Genomic DNA, 15,068 nt, shown 5'->3' with positions numbered 1-15,068 from the left:
GATTATCATGAAACAATTACATAGGTTAATTTGAGCTCCTTTTGGTTAAGTTTATTTTTGTTAAATATTCTCTTCTAAAACTACATGTAAAGGAAAACTTTCTGACATTATAGCTACTGTATGCTTCTCCCATGCATATAATGGAAAAATTACTATGGGAGAAAAAAGTAGAATAGTTCTTCATTAGTAGCTGGCATAATACAACTTTCATTTCTAAAACACTTTATTACACTCTTGGTATACGTAGTACTGCTTTATACTGGTATTTCTGATGGAATGATGTGCTGCGTAGCTTGAATATAAAAACAAGAGATAGAGGAAAGTGATCTACAAAAGAAATTGGAAGTACAGGAAAGGTGAAGTTCTTTTTCTGTTTAGTGTACTTTTGTCTGGTCTAAGAGTAAGACTCACATTCAGAGAACCAACCGAGAGAACCAGTGGACCACCTAACCCATTTTGTCATATTTAGGACTTTGCTGTTTCTCTGTTCAATGATGCAGTTCATTCAGGGAAAATATTTTCAAAAAATTGTAAGCTCAGAGTCAGCCACTCACAGGATTTTTTCATCATTGAGGCTCAAAGAGTTTAGACCAATTGCTTTATGAGAGAGTTTAGAAAAGTGGCTTTTAACTAACCTAAAGGAAGGTGGCAGCTGATTGTGATCTTATTGGATTCAAATTTTGATCAGAATAGCCAAGCTGTTCCATCTAAATTCTGCTGTAAATTGCTAAATTTGTTGTTGATTTGGCTCTAACTTTTAGTGTGAATGTACTCCTCCTTCAGATGTAGGTGTTTGCTTCTTTCTCACCCACTGGTGATGTTTCCTCCTTTTGCCCTACGTACATTTCATAGCAGTTTCTGAGATTTTTTTGTCGGAGATGAGTACAAATTGCTGGATAACCAATCAGATAGGGAAAGGACAGAAGAATGGATCAGAATTGCAATAAGGCAGAGGTCTGATGTGGAATGGAGAATTTATGAGTTGCAGTGTTTGATAAATACTTTGGTAAATGTGAGAATCCATCACGACTGTCATACTTGACGTTCTAACTCACATAAAACTCATCTCTGCAGAGAATTTTGAATTTTCCGGGTATCTTTACCATATTTCCATTATTCTATTCCTTCTTTTCTTCTTCTTCTTCAAAAAAAACCCAAACATGTTCCTACAAAAGTCATAGAGGTAAAAAAACTAAAAAGTATCATGAATTCCAACAAAGTGGAATTAATTTAGCTGAATTTTCAAATTATTTTTGGTAATACTTCTCTACTCATGACTCTGGTTTATTACTTGTGAAGTAAATATGAACTGTATGAAAAATTCTGTGATTAGATGGAAGCAAATCTATGCCTGCTACCGAGAATGATTGGAATAAGTGTTCTTTGCCTCTTCTCTATGTTACTACTTTATTGTATTCTTATATGGTTTTTGCAGTTAAATAATCATCATAGCCATACTATAATACTTAAAATAGGACCTTGGCACTAGCAAAATTTATATCTTTGGCTTAAAATAATTAGGTTTTTTGTTTTGAAATCTAATATTTCGTTCTTCAACAGCTCATGTGATTTACTGTTAAAATAAGTGACAGAATTATACTCTCAATTTAGTTATTATCCTGTAAGTAACATAAGCAACTCAAAGAACTTCAGCCAAAAAGTTAAATAAATTATAGTATCAAGGTCCATTTTGCAGTGCAAAGTTTTGCATGAAAGCTAAGCATCAGTAGATAGCACTAACTAGTAGTAACACCTGAATAAATGTTTAAGTTAGCAAATCAAAATCTTTTTAAATTATAATGCAGTTATTTTTTATTATAAGCATGTGAACTGTTAAATAATGTATATTTATATAAAGCTTCAGACTATACATTTTTTATCAACTTATGCTGGTAGGGGTAACTACAGCTAGAAGTGTCTGGAATCATGGGAGTTATTGAAAGTGTAAAAAAGCTATAAGTGTTGTTTTCGGTTTTCCAGAGGCTGTAAATTTATTTAAAAGTTGTTTTAAATTTAACATTGCACCGATAATTTAATTTGTTTTGTTGTTATGCCATATAACATTCTTCTTTTCTTTAAAGCATCTGAACACCTCAGTAGCTGAGATTATTGCTTTGGTACTGCATAAAACGCAATCATGGAGAGAAATGTTAGGAGCTTTATTCAAAACAGAGTAGAACATACGACAAAAATCCTAGCAAGACATGTGAAGAGAAGGAAAATACAGCTAAGACTGCCACTTGTTGGCAAGCACTGCAACATGGTATAAAGCCTGGTTCTCTGAGTCAGTGTTTTTCTTTCCCTCTGAACTTTGTGGTTGAGGAACTAGTCAGCAGCACTGTATAAAAGCAGGAAGAAATTCTGGAATTTACACATGAGGGTATAGTCTTTGCAAACCCAGCGGCAAGAATTTGGTGAGTCTAGTCTGCTCCACATCACATTGTGGTTGTCCTACATAGCTGGGATTTAACTGCTCACTATCTACTTGAATCTAGATATGAAAATACTGGTTTCCTCCTTTTAGATTTTAAGATGACTAAAATAATTTCAGCATGAATTGGAAATCTTTCTCCAGCCCAGATCAGTAAATAAAAGGGGGCAGATTGCTAGGTAACATTGTGGTGAACAGACTTTAAACTAAATACCTGGATACTGTAATGGCAGACGTCCACAAGACAACTTTGATGAGATGTTCAGCGAGCACGAACAAAACATTTAGCAACTGGTAGAGGGAGAGAGAAAAAACATTTATTTCATTTCTTCAGAAAGCACACACATCTGCTTGTTCTCCTACAGATACTGATTGTGTTAGAAAACACTACTTAGAGGACTTTTGCAATAGGAAGAGGGGCAGGAAAGCACCTTGTGGACTGAGGATTTTACAAAACTCGGAATAAAATACTGGCTATTATAAAACCAACAAGAACTGTAAGTTAGGCATTGGAAACAGATACATGTGTTTATGTAGAGTCATTGCTCCACAATATGACGTATCACTTGTTAAATGGTAAGTGGTTCAGAGAACTGATGAAAGGACTCAAACATCTTCTGCGTTGTGGGATTCCAAGCTGAGCCCGCTGAGAGTTCTTGATAAGGACTGTTACAACCATAAAAAAATGCTCTCTCTCATGCTATCAAAATAAGAATAATTTAAGTTTATTCATTTCATGAGTAGTAGTTTTAGTGCAGATTAGTGTGGATAAGTTAAAATATTTTCATGGGTTTAGATCATGCAGAGTTTTCAATGAAGATATAGCCTTTTGAACAGACCCCAAAACCTCAGATGGTTTTACATGATTTTGAGATCCCAACCATGTGTCTTCTGGATTGAACAGGGAAGGACACTGATGCTCTCTTCTTAAGCAATATCAGGACCTGTTTGTATCAAACACAGCTACTGCAAAGGTTCTGTTCAGTCAAAGGAGGCATAAAAGACCAAGCCCATGACCCAAAAAGGGAGACTGTGAGGTCCCTCGTGGCGTGGGAGCTGGAGGTGGGAACTGCGAGGAGGAGCCGAGAGGGCAGGCAGTAGGTGCTGGGGGTGGTCCCGGGTAGGAAGAGGTAACCGGGGGCCAAAGTGACTCCCACAGCTCTGTGAGCGTTCCCAGGGTCAGAGTGCTCGGTACCACAGCATTATGGCCAGAAAGCCAAGAAGCAGGAAAATGAGAGGGGAGGAAATGTAGCCTGACGATCATTTTTAGAGTGGTAAAGCTCTTGACAAACACGCAACGCATTGGAGTGTCCGGTGACTTCTGAGGCTTGTTGTATGCTAGTAGTGAGCAGCAGGTCGTTCATCCCAGCCCTGGAAAAGCCTCTCTGCTCATATGGCCCTTCAGCATGTCTCTGAACGCTCCCTGCGCCGCCTTCTTTTCAGACTTCAAAATGATAAATTAGATCAGAAGTTAATGCTCCGATTATATTCATAGGAGAATTTATCTTTTTTGTTCTAGCAAAGCTAACAACATACAAGGCAGGCATCCAGCTTTCAAAAATGCATGAAATTCAGTGGTTTTATAATGCTTTTAGAAAGGAATGGATTCGAAGCAGAGAAAGCCATTATGTATCCCCCAGTTGTGTTCATTCCTCTAAACAATCATTAAAAACAGGCCAGGTTGTTTTTTGAAGTGAATGCTTTCACTCGTCTGTATTATTAAGATTGCTCATACAGACTGTTGCTGCCTCCAGAAAAAAGAACAAATATTTTTTTCAGCTCTTCCCTGAGCTTCTTGTAACAAGTGCTGGTGATCAATTAGCTAGTTCATTAAAAAGTTATGAATTATTTTATTGAGGCAAGCAATTCTGAATCAAAGAACCCAATTCGCAGATCTAGGTTGAAGCACATAATTGGCATGTATTTTAGGATCGCTGTTAAAGCTATAAAAAAGATTTACTAGGGAAGGAATGGATCCAAAAACCCTAAAGGAAGGAATATGTTATTTGTGTGACTCAGTGTTACAAATGGACTCATTTAATACTAAGGTCTTATCTACATTAAAACAAAAAACTGAAATAAATGTAAACCTCCTTTGATTTAACTTCTTTAGCGAGAAGTTATCCTTCATCTGATACACATAAATTACACGTGGTATTATTGCATTTCTTCTGCTGTGATTTTCATTCCTGCTATCAAAGATGTATTTTTATTAAATCATTTAAATTTAGTTGAGAAGTCAACACTGTTAACTGTAAAACAAAATCGTATAAGTATGTTCAGCACGTTGTGGAGATCCACGGTGAGTCTGGGGTTGAAGCCCCAGTTCTACATAAAGTTGTGCGAGTGCGACTTACTGGGAAACCTTAGACACGTGCTAGGAGGACATGCTGGAGCATTTGCAGGGTGAAAGAGAGGAAAGGCACATTATTCAGAGGATCTTTTAGAAACAGCGATGCATAGTTCTGAGTTTACAAGTGGGCCAAATCTTGAAACTTAAGGAAAGGAGTTTGGGTTAAGAAAAAATTTATTTTTTAAACACTTGGGAAAAGTTATTTACTAGTGAGTTTTTGCAAGATTTCTTTAAGCAAAAGAAAGCAATTTTTGGTTTTCAACTGAGCGGTATAAATAATCAAGTCTTAAATATATTAAAATGTGCATAGAATCTACTTTCTGTTATAATTTTGATTGCTTGATTGCCACAATGTAAAAACTTCTGTAGCTGATATTACTGTTGGACTTTGTGTGATGGCAGTGAGGCATTTTTTTTGAACTATTAGCCTTCCCAGGGGTTCTTTTCAGACAAAATGTTATGCATCAGCTCTTATTTGAATGTAAGCCTATTGAATAGCATTCTCCACTCTGCCAACTTGGCAGCAAGTTCTTGTGCTAATAAAAGAGGTTACCCCAGATAGAGATCCCAGATGTGCCTGAACAACTTTTATTAGAACTATGGAGGGACTCAGTGTTTCCTTCTAACTGTTTTCAAAAAAGGTGTGGGCTTGCCTTCATAATTGCCCAAAGAATTGTATTACATCACTGGAAATTTTTTCCTCAAAGTGAATAAAATGTTGGATGTGTTAGCACAGAACACAGATTAGGAAATACGGGTGTTCAAAACAACGCATGCCTTTTGCCACAATACAAACCTTGATTTGACCCTACCGAATTCTGTTGAGAGAGGGGAGAACATTGCTGTTTAACAGTGAGTTAAAAATACCTTTGTTTGTTACATATTGATGAGATTCAGTATCATCATTAGAGTAAGTAATAATAGATGTTTCTCAGAAGAGCGATATGCCTGTGGCATATGACATTCTTGACTATAATGCCAGTTATTCCTTGAAACCGCTGAACGCTATTTTTGTGTAGAATCATTATTGTACTTAGTGATAAAGCCAACTTAGTGATTGCCTGATACAGGGCTATTGTAGACAGAAATTGCTAAAATCAATATTCTATTTTTTTAGGTGCTACATAGTGATTAGCAGATTAAAAAGAAGTTTTGTTGCTAAAACTGTATTCCAGATTTCTCGATGCTATTTACTTGAATGTGTTTGCTGTAGTTTTAAAACTGCAAGAAATAGGGTTATCTGACTGAGATTCTTAGTAAAATAATATAGTTTGTTAAACTCACTGCTGCTATCCATAAATCATAAATAAAGATGTTTACAATCTTAAATCATAATCTTGATTTTCCTTTCAAGGCCACAAGCTTCCTGTTGAAATCCTTATTGTTGTCAAAATGTGAATAGAGAAAACAAGGTTTTAATTAAAATAATTCATTGCTTGCTTTTATTGTGAATCTTATTATTGAATTATGAAAAATGAATGGTGCTCTAATTTCTGGTCATGTCTCTGGTTGATTTTTATTGTAATTGCGTCAGATATAAAAAGAAAGAAACTGCACAGTGTATTCATTTCATAGTGAAACTCATGATAGTATTCCATTTCAGATTTTCAAAAACAGGGTTTGACTCAGACTGCCATTAGTTTCAATGGGCTTTGGATCAGGCACAGGGTTAACAGCTTATTTTTCAAACAACTAGAAAGAGGTGTAAATGTCAAAGGTGATAGCTATACTGTGAGTTCCATAAACTACAAAAAAAGTTACTACTAAAGCTCTATTTTTCTTTCGTTTAACAGCTTCTATGAAAACAGTGTTAATAAGTATATCAGGAACAGTATATAATAATGAATCAGATACACAAAAAAAAAAACTTTAAAACTCCTTTTATATAATAATTGGAAAGTTAAAAGTGACTTAAAATCCCTGACTTCTCATGCTGTGATGTAAATTGTATTTTTTTTAGGTTCCAAATTCAAAGAGGGAAAACTGATCCGACCGGTTACAAGAGCCTGGGGGACTGTTTTAGGACTATTTTCCAACGAGAAGGGTAAGAGTATATGTTTTTAAAATTGTCAATTTTATGTGACCTTTTTTAATCACCCATTTTCCAGACATTAGACCCTCTTTATATTCCACCCTTTTTTGCAATTGCCAGGATTTGGCAAACATGTAGTCTTACATAACGAGCACAATTTGAAAAGTCTTAGCGTTACTTACACTCACAAAACCAAATTTTGCTATTAGGATATGCTTAAAGACCACAATTCACAGCGGTGTAGAGACACCGGGGCAAACACTGCTTCAGTACTGGGAGCAGGATGGCCGCACCGGTGGAGTGCAGTATCTAGGCTCTTGTATCTTCTTGTCCTGGTTTTCTGAACTAGCTCAGCCTGAGCCATTAGCAGTTCAGTGAACTTCAGAACTTGTTTCCAAGCTCTGATGAACTAGCATTCCCGGTTAGCTGTGGTAGACAATGTTTCCAGGACCTGTGTGAGCAAAATTCCATGGCTTTTCAGTTTGACAGAATATGAAAAAGGATTTGTGGTCCTTACTCACCTGAATTGTACTGGTTTCAGAAGGTACCACTGCTCCAAGCCTGAGCACCTCTACGGGACTTGGGCTCTGATCCAGAAGGGCATTTAAATACATGCTTAATTTTATGAGCAGTCCAGTTAAAGCCAGTGAATGTAATGGGACTGATCATATGCTTAAAGTTAAGCCTGTTAGCCACAGGAGCTCTTCGGGAGCTAGCCTTTAATCAAGGTAACTCTAATTAGTAAATCCCAGCTTTGGGTAGCTGGCAGGCTTTCCATAAGAACTTTGTAAATACAATAGCAACGCATTTTTTATCCATATATTCATCAAAATTGAACTGTTCTTATATATACTGGCATAGATACCATGTGTGGAGGCAGCGTAGGTATAGTGAGGCACAGAGTTCTTGTGTCCACAAGCTGTACCGGAAGAACAGAGGTGAGACAAGCAGTGAAAATGAAGAACTAGACCAGTTTTGTTTCTTGTAGTGAGCTGTAGCTAAGCTACGTGACAGAAGTACTTAGGTATGGAACTGGATGGTTTGAATTGCTAAAGCCGGGAGATGTAGAGAAGTTTCATTAAGGTGTCGAGAGAGGGAATTGTCACATTTGCCCTTATCAGGGGTAAATTCACTTTTGATGAAAGATTAATGTTGTACGTTATCACTACGAGGCATTAAAAAGCATAACAGCTAAAAAGATTTCACAAAAAAATGATAATTTGTGACTTCTGGTGTTTTCTAAGCTGAGTATATGTTAATTTTTATTGCTTCTCAAAAGAAAACTATGTTTTTGTAATAGGAAAGTATTAATATTTGCAATCATGTCAATCTTTTTCAATATGGAACTAGTTTCAATATTTAAGTCAGTGAGCATGAAAATGCTATTTATCTCATTGAAACTCATTGGTATTTTTATTTTGTTGAACTAGTCACAAAATGTAAAATTAAGAATGGGTAGACATGTTGGAGAATGAATCTAAATCAAGACACAGCTTCCAAGCTAATTGATGTTAGGGTCTTATTTTATTACCTACATTATTATATTGTGTAAATGTGTATTTGTACGACCTGCACGTATACAATAGTAGCAGGACACTGCAAACTTCAATGTACCATATAAAACACAATTCCCTTACTATTTGGGGGAGGGGTAGAAGGAAATGACTCCTCTGTTTCAGTTGTTTTACATGTTGTGCTTTTCAAGTGCTTTTCAGAGATACAGCTATCACTTATTCTACGGATTTGATTCCATTATTATTTTCCTGGTATTCAGGCAGTGTACTGCCTAACACACATAAACTGTTTCACTGTGGAGAAACAATGAAGGGTCTGAGCACAGTAGTCACTTGTGAATGAACTTCAGAAAGGAGAAATTCAGATTGTTGGCTTGTTTTGTTGGTGGGTTTTTTCTGCTGTAGAATGCTTGTGCCCCAATACTGGAACCAAACCAGAATTTTTTTTTTATATTTATATCAAGGCAAGACTCTCTAAGCAGGAAAAGAAGGTGATTACATGAAATTATTATAGATTTAAATCACAATTTAGCAGTGGATTGCACTAAATTTCTGTCGAGCTAGAGCTAATAGAGTTTTACTTGCCTGTTGCAAAAGCAGTCAACACTGATCTAAACAAAAAGCAAATTCTATGAATACCTGCTTTTCTCCAGGACGTTAGACAGAGGCAGAAGGTCACATTTAAACAGTCACCAATAGTAAACACTAGGAAAAAAGGACACGAAGAATCTCTGATTCAAGGTAATCTTAAATTTTGGCTAAAAATATAAAAAGTAACCAACTAATCCTGAAAAACCTGTTTCAGTCCATGAGTCTTGCATTCCCATTTGTACAAGTTGTCCAGTGATTTTGACACTTGTGAGGGAGGTGAGAGAGGTGACTGTGAAGTATTTTAGTTAGTGGAAACCTTGAATCCTGATTACCCCCTCCTTGGATGACCACAAAAATATGCGAAAGAGAGCACCAAGAAAGAGTGCTCACATTTATATACCAAGCACACAAAAACAATTTATGAGATGTTCAGATTCAGGTGTGTAAATCTGGGAGAAGGGTATAAGAAATTCATTCATGCCCCTTGCTTATTTCATACTGGCAATATGAAATACCCCCATCAGTGTGTGCCATTTTTAAACTAATTTTCTGAAATATCTAATTCAGTGTACACTGACTATAAGGAGTCTAGGTATCTCTCTCCAGCACTCAGAATTCCCTACTGGCATATGTGATTTTATGTTAAGTTGACTACAGAACAAACTAATTAAATAAAGGAACATAGTGGGAAAAGAAATGTTACTAATGGCCCGCTCCTGAAAATGATTACATTTGGGAATAGTGCTTATGCTCATTTGTACTTATTTTTTCAATAGTAGCAACCACATGGAGATAGAACGTCAGAGTCCACTTCAGACAAGACACTTCCTAATGCCTTATTTTTTTTCATCTTGTTATGTTGAGGTTAAGTATGCAGAACTAGCTTAGGACGTACTTATTTTTATGAATACATATGCAAATGTTTCATTTGCTGCAATGCCTCTTACTGAAAATTAACCGGTATTATGTTACTACAGTATCACAGTAGCAACTTCATTGAAAGTTTCTTCATGACAAGTAATGGCCAGGATCTCTTTAACCATGCCTCTGATTTTCTCCTCATTTTAGTGAAAAGGACAGAAGAAATATTTCCAGTCTAACCACTAATACAACATCATCCTTTTCAAAGAATCTGAAGACTCCTTTATCTTCACAAAATACTAGAAATTTCTTAACCAAAAAAACCACACAAAAAAAAAAAAAAAGCCCTACAAAAGCTCCCTTCCCCCAGACTTTGAGCAGCTCTTTAGAGGAAATAAATTTTCTCCATGGGGAATTAAATTCTTCAAAGAAGGATCCATCCCTTGAACTCTTTTCTTGTCTTACAAGAAAATGGGAGCTACAAAACATAAAATTTAATTGAGACTCACTAAAGGAAGGCCCAGTCGAGCAGAGCATTAAAGGTCACATAGCTTTCTATTAAAGGGAGGCAGTAATATTAACTTCAGGGCTTTTGGGAACTTGTGTTGGGAGCATCCAGTCTCTGCCAATTGCACGGGGGCTGCAGCGATACGAATCCTCTCAGGTGGTGAGCAACCTCTGCTCAGCTGGATTCACTAGGAGCCATGCGTCCAAACTTCTCTGGTTTCGCTTATGAGATGATGCATGAATTGACAGATCTTTGACAGCAGAGGTAAACCCACCAGGAGCATATCTGTTTATTGAGGAGTGACAGCTTTATAGCCAACATAAAAATAATCTCATGTTTATTGGAGAAAATGTTTGGATACAGGATTAACTGAAACCATTAATAGAGAAAACTTTTAGTTCTTAGATCCTACAAATAAGATGTTAGATTGCATTAAATGATCGATTTTTGTATCTTTGTCATCTTTACTGCATTTGTACTCACTTGCTTTTTTTTCGATAATGACTTAGGTTTGAATATGAAATGTAAGAATAAACCAACAGTCTAGCTGAATGTATATGTTGCATTTATATTAAAGACACGTGGTGTTGTGTCTCGTATTAAGAATGGAAAATTATGCCCATCTGCACTGTCTTAATTTGCAGTTACAGCATTAAAATGATGGATGCTGTTATTTTGAGTCTGTAAACAACTTTGTTCTTATAAACTTGGATTTTCATGGGCTCATAATTTTAACAGTAAATGTTCTGGGTTACAGTTGGCTTTTTTGGTAGGCTCTCAGTCAAGAAACCTGTTACTCTCTCATTCATTGGTTAAATCACCTGAAATAGAAAGGGTAGTAGTGTCCCGTTTCCAGTTTTATAACTGAACACTTGAATAAGTTACACTTTAAAGTTCTGTTAGCCTTTCTTAGAACTAGATGGTCCTGGGAAAGTGCAAAACACAATTGTCGTTGATCATTTGAGACTTCATTATTTCTACCGAGTTATTTAATTATTTATGTTTAATTTGGTTTGGGAAGGAGCAATTACCTCCATGTTTACACAGCCCAATAGCTTTATAATTATTCCTGTCTTGTTCTCAGCACCGCCTTACTACTCTCTTATACCTATAATTGTCTGTAGGACCACACACCTTTTTTTTAATAAGCAACACCCTGACTCATACGTTAGTGGGATTAGGTTATAAAGCTGCACAAAACTTGTCAGCTATGGGTGGGGTAGGTGGGAGAACAGCCAAGACTAAGCAGGAGCTGGATGAGTGCGTAGCTGTCAGCAAACACGCAGAAGCTGGAGGGCTCCTGGTTTACGTGATATCAGCGATCGTTCATCAATTAAGGAATTTGCTAGCACTCTCCTTTGTCCTGGCTCTGTCCGTAGGCTGTCTGTGGTGGTAACAAGTGCTTGAGAGGCTACAGCAGTGCTCTCCAGGCCTGGCTCTCCCAGCTGGCTGCAGATGATACTCTGCTGATTCTAATTGCCAGCAGGTCAGGGAAGGAGACTTGCAGGATTGCCAGCCCTGCAGGCAAGCACCGGCCTCTGGCGCTCGCCAGCAATCATCACTGCCTGTTCCTGGGGCCCAGCTGGATGTGTGCTCTTCCAACTGGGCTGAGGAGACCTATCAGAAGGCTGCCAAATAAGTGTTATACAAGATACAAATACTTGGCTACCCTGCGCCTGAATCCTTCAATGAAATTGCTGACCAGGGAAGTGTGACATGGCCAGTCATGCCAAAAATCCCTTTTCCCAGAGAGCAGTTATGAAGCAGAGATTCATTTCCACTTACTGGAGGCATAAATTCCTGTGGTATCAGAAGACCAGACTTTAGGCTCTGCTTTAAGTACTCTGAGGCAAGCAGAAGTGGTAGATTAAGATGTTATTTCCCCCCACAGCTATCTGCCTCACTCTTTGGTTTCTTGTTGGCACTTCATACCAGGAGAAGCAGAAGTGAATGTGGATCTATATTTTCTTGCTACCTTCAAGAATCTTGTTTCTTAGTAAAGACCTGCCTGCACTGCCAGTTTCAGAGACTGTGATCTTGCAAACTGAAGTACAGGCACCTTTTCTCTTCTGCAGCCGCTATAGGAACAGTAACATCCACCTGAACACCGAGGAAGGTCTGCTAGCACTTGTACTTCAGAAGTATCTGTACACAGATCCATCTCTTTTTAGTCCTACGGGTCTGCCTCACCACTTACAAACTCATAATACATGTAAAAGCCTTGCTAAAATGAGACTGAAGGCACAAAAAAGGGCACTGCAGTACTAAAATGTCTATCTGTATCTGTCCTGATGCATCCCCATAGTCCATAGTATATTGCTAATTTTTCTTCTGTTTATGCCACACATTGTAGAATTATTCTGTGGGTCACATTATGCTACATTACCATCTTCCTGCCATACTATTACGTCTATTGCAGACTTCACTAAAAACCCGTGATTTAGAGTATCAGAAGTAACTATCGTGTTCCTGTGTGAAATAATATCACCTGAAACATAAAGTGTCAGTTAAGCGTTTATAACACCTTGCTGAATTGGGAACTGCAACTGAAATTGTGAAGGACAGTGTGTTGGCTTAAACTGTGAACCTGTGTGAAATCTGTTGGCTTTTGTGGATAAATTTAAAGTCTTAGAGCTGAATCTTTGAACCCTTGTGCTTGCTTTGCGTATCTTTAAAAAAGAAATGCTCAGTGTTAGGAAAGCTAGTATTTGCATATTTTCAGGGAGCCGTGAGCTTGCAAGATTTAGGTAGGGACGTGACAAATTCTCGTATTACATAATTAAAATTACCAACTGTTTAACCTGTCCACTTACTTTTGGAAGTAAGTGATTCCATTTTCTTTGCCATTTTTTCTGTTGGTTCCAGTTCCTCTACAGGCAAACCACGACACTCCTCAGCAAGTGCTCTCACGCCCGTGCAGTTTAGAAGATGGAATTCACATGGCCCTGTGGGGAATGGGGCTCACAGATCTGCAGTGAAAGGGAAAAAAAATGCCTTAGCATAGACTTTAGGTGCCACACAATAAAAGAATTTAAGAATTTCTTCTGGGTAATTAGCAAGAGTTCCTTCTTCATAATCTATCACATATATATGCAGAGTAATAGATCTTTTTTGCCTGTTACGGTTCTTGTGCCACTTACTCTTACTTTACCCCCATGTCTTACTCTACATTGACCTACGTGCAATATCTGGTCTTACTGTTTTCAGTTTCATTTAGTTGTCTATAGCTTGTTTGGACTTGTGTCTTAAAACCGCCATTTTTGTTCTTACTCTGAATGGGTGCTGAGCCATAAAATTTCAATTATGGTACAGCCTTGAGTAAAACCATCATTAAGAGTGCTTTCAAGATTAGAGAAGAGGAAGGCACAAAATTTGACTGACAGAATTTTCCTGGTAATTTACTTTAAGATTGTGGTGTATATTATGCTCACAAAGTTTTAGATCAAATATGGTCAGAAAGGAGACATCTTTTGTGTATCTATATGAAGGTGATGTGCACTCTGCTCTCTTTTGTAAATAAACATTCACATTTGATAATTCAATTTTGTCTCATTTCCCAATGAAAGACAGCAAAAAGCTCAGGAAATCGTTATGCCTCATTATGTTTTGAAATGTGTGTACGTATGTGTATGCATGCCTATTTATAAAATGTTCATGCATTCGCTCAGTCACTAAGTAGATAAAAATTAACCAGTTCATAATCCAGTGAAGTTTTGCCAACAATCCCAGTCATGAAACAAAGATGATACTTGTTCTTTTGACCTATAGGACTCAAAACACCTCACGGAAGAAGGAAGTACCATTCTCTCAACTGTACTGGTGGGGATACTGGGGTGTAAAGTGCCAGGGAGTTGAGTAGATCTGGAGTGGAGCATGCACACGTGGTTCTCATGGAGCAGCCTGATACCATGTCATTTGTTTGCCCCATGGTACAATGTTAATATCAGAGCTGTGAGGAACATGTGTGTTGGACATAAAACTGCATTCTTTGATATAGGCTCCTAATTCAGAAGGGGTCCAAAGACTTATGAAGCAATCCATTTTGTGAAGTAGTTTGTCTGAGGGCATACGTGGAGGTAGTGGAGTCTTATGCCTGAAGCTGGATATCCTGACTGCAAGGCCCCATTCAGTGGACTGCACTGTCTTCTAACAGTCAGCAGTATTTACAGTGATGTTACTGTCATGAGGTTTTCATCATCCCCTTCAAGCAGGAATTCTCTGTTCCTGACTGGAGGTTCCCTACCCCCATCTTCATATGTTAACACTTGAAAACATAAGAAATGGCTCTGGAATGTGAAAAACTTCTATTCCAAGTTTTATGTTTGTAGCTCTCTGAAATACAATGAGATTGTACTTGTGTAACTAAGGGCAGCATTCGGCTAACCATGTTTTTATTACTGATGGACACACATTTCACTCGCAAAATTTGAGCCGGTGTATATGGCAACACAGTAAACAAGGACACTCTTTTAGGGAATCACTTCTGAGAATCGTATGCTTTAAAGATGAAACACATGCTTATTTCTTTCCCATAGGAACACAACACAACAAAATAATGTAAATCTTACAAGCACCTTAGAAGTAAACAGGCCAGACCTTAACTGGCGTTAGTTGTTATTGTTTGCTAAGGCCACTGGAGGTACACCCGTTTACCCTGGGTAAGCGTCTGTTCTGTATTTTTTAAAGGTCCAAGTTGTATTTTTTTTTAAGTTTCAAATATTTTCATAATCAGATGGTTTTAATCTTAAAGTTAGGATTTCTTGAGTGTCTCTATTTTC

General features: G+C 37.4%; 1 protein-coding gene across 2 annotated transcripts in view; it reads left to right on the top strand.

The window, feature by feature from the left end:
• Positions 1–15,068, top strand: part of SLC25A21 (solute carrier family 25 member 21) — a 260,560-nt gene that overhangs the window by 186,718 nt on the left and 58,774 nt on the right. For both annotated transcript variants that reach the window (XM_074585185.1, XM_074585186.1), the window contains exon 3: positions 6,745–6,828. In XM_074585185.1, the coding sequence (XP_074441286.1) occupies positions 6,745–6,828 (84 nt within the window). The remainder of the gene's footprint in view (positions 1–6,744; positions 6,829–15,068) is intronic.

The sequence above is a fragment of the Larus michahellis genome, chromosome 4 (assembly GCF_964199755.1).
Source record: "Larus michahellis chromosome 4, bLarMic1.1, whole genome shotgun sequence".
In the NCBI taxonomy this organism is placed as follows: Eukaryota; Metazoa; Chordata; class Aves; order Charadriiformes; family Laridae; genus Larus; species Larus michahellis.
The sequence above is the reverse complement of the archived record's forward strand: the minus strand, read 5'-3'. Positions and strand labels throughout refer to the sequence as shown.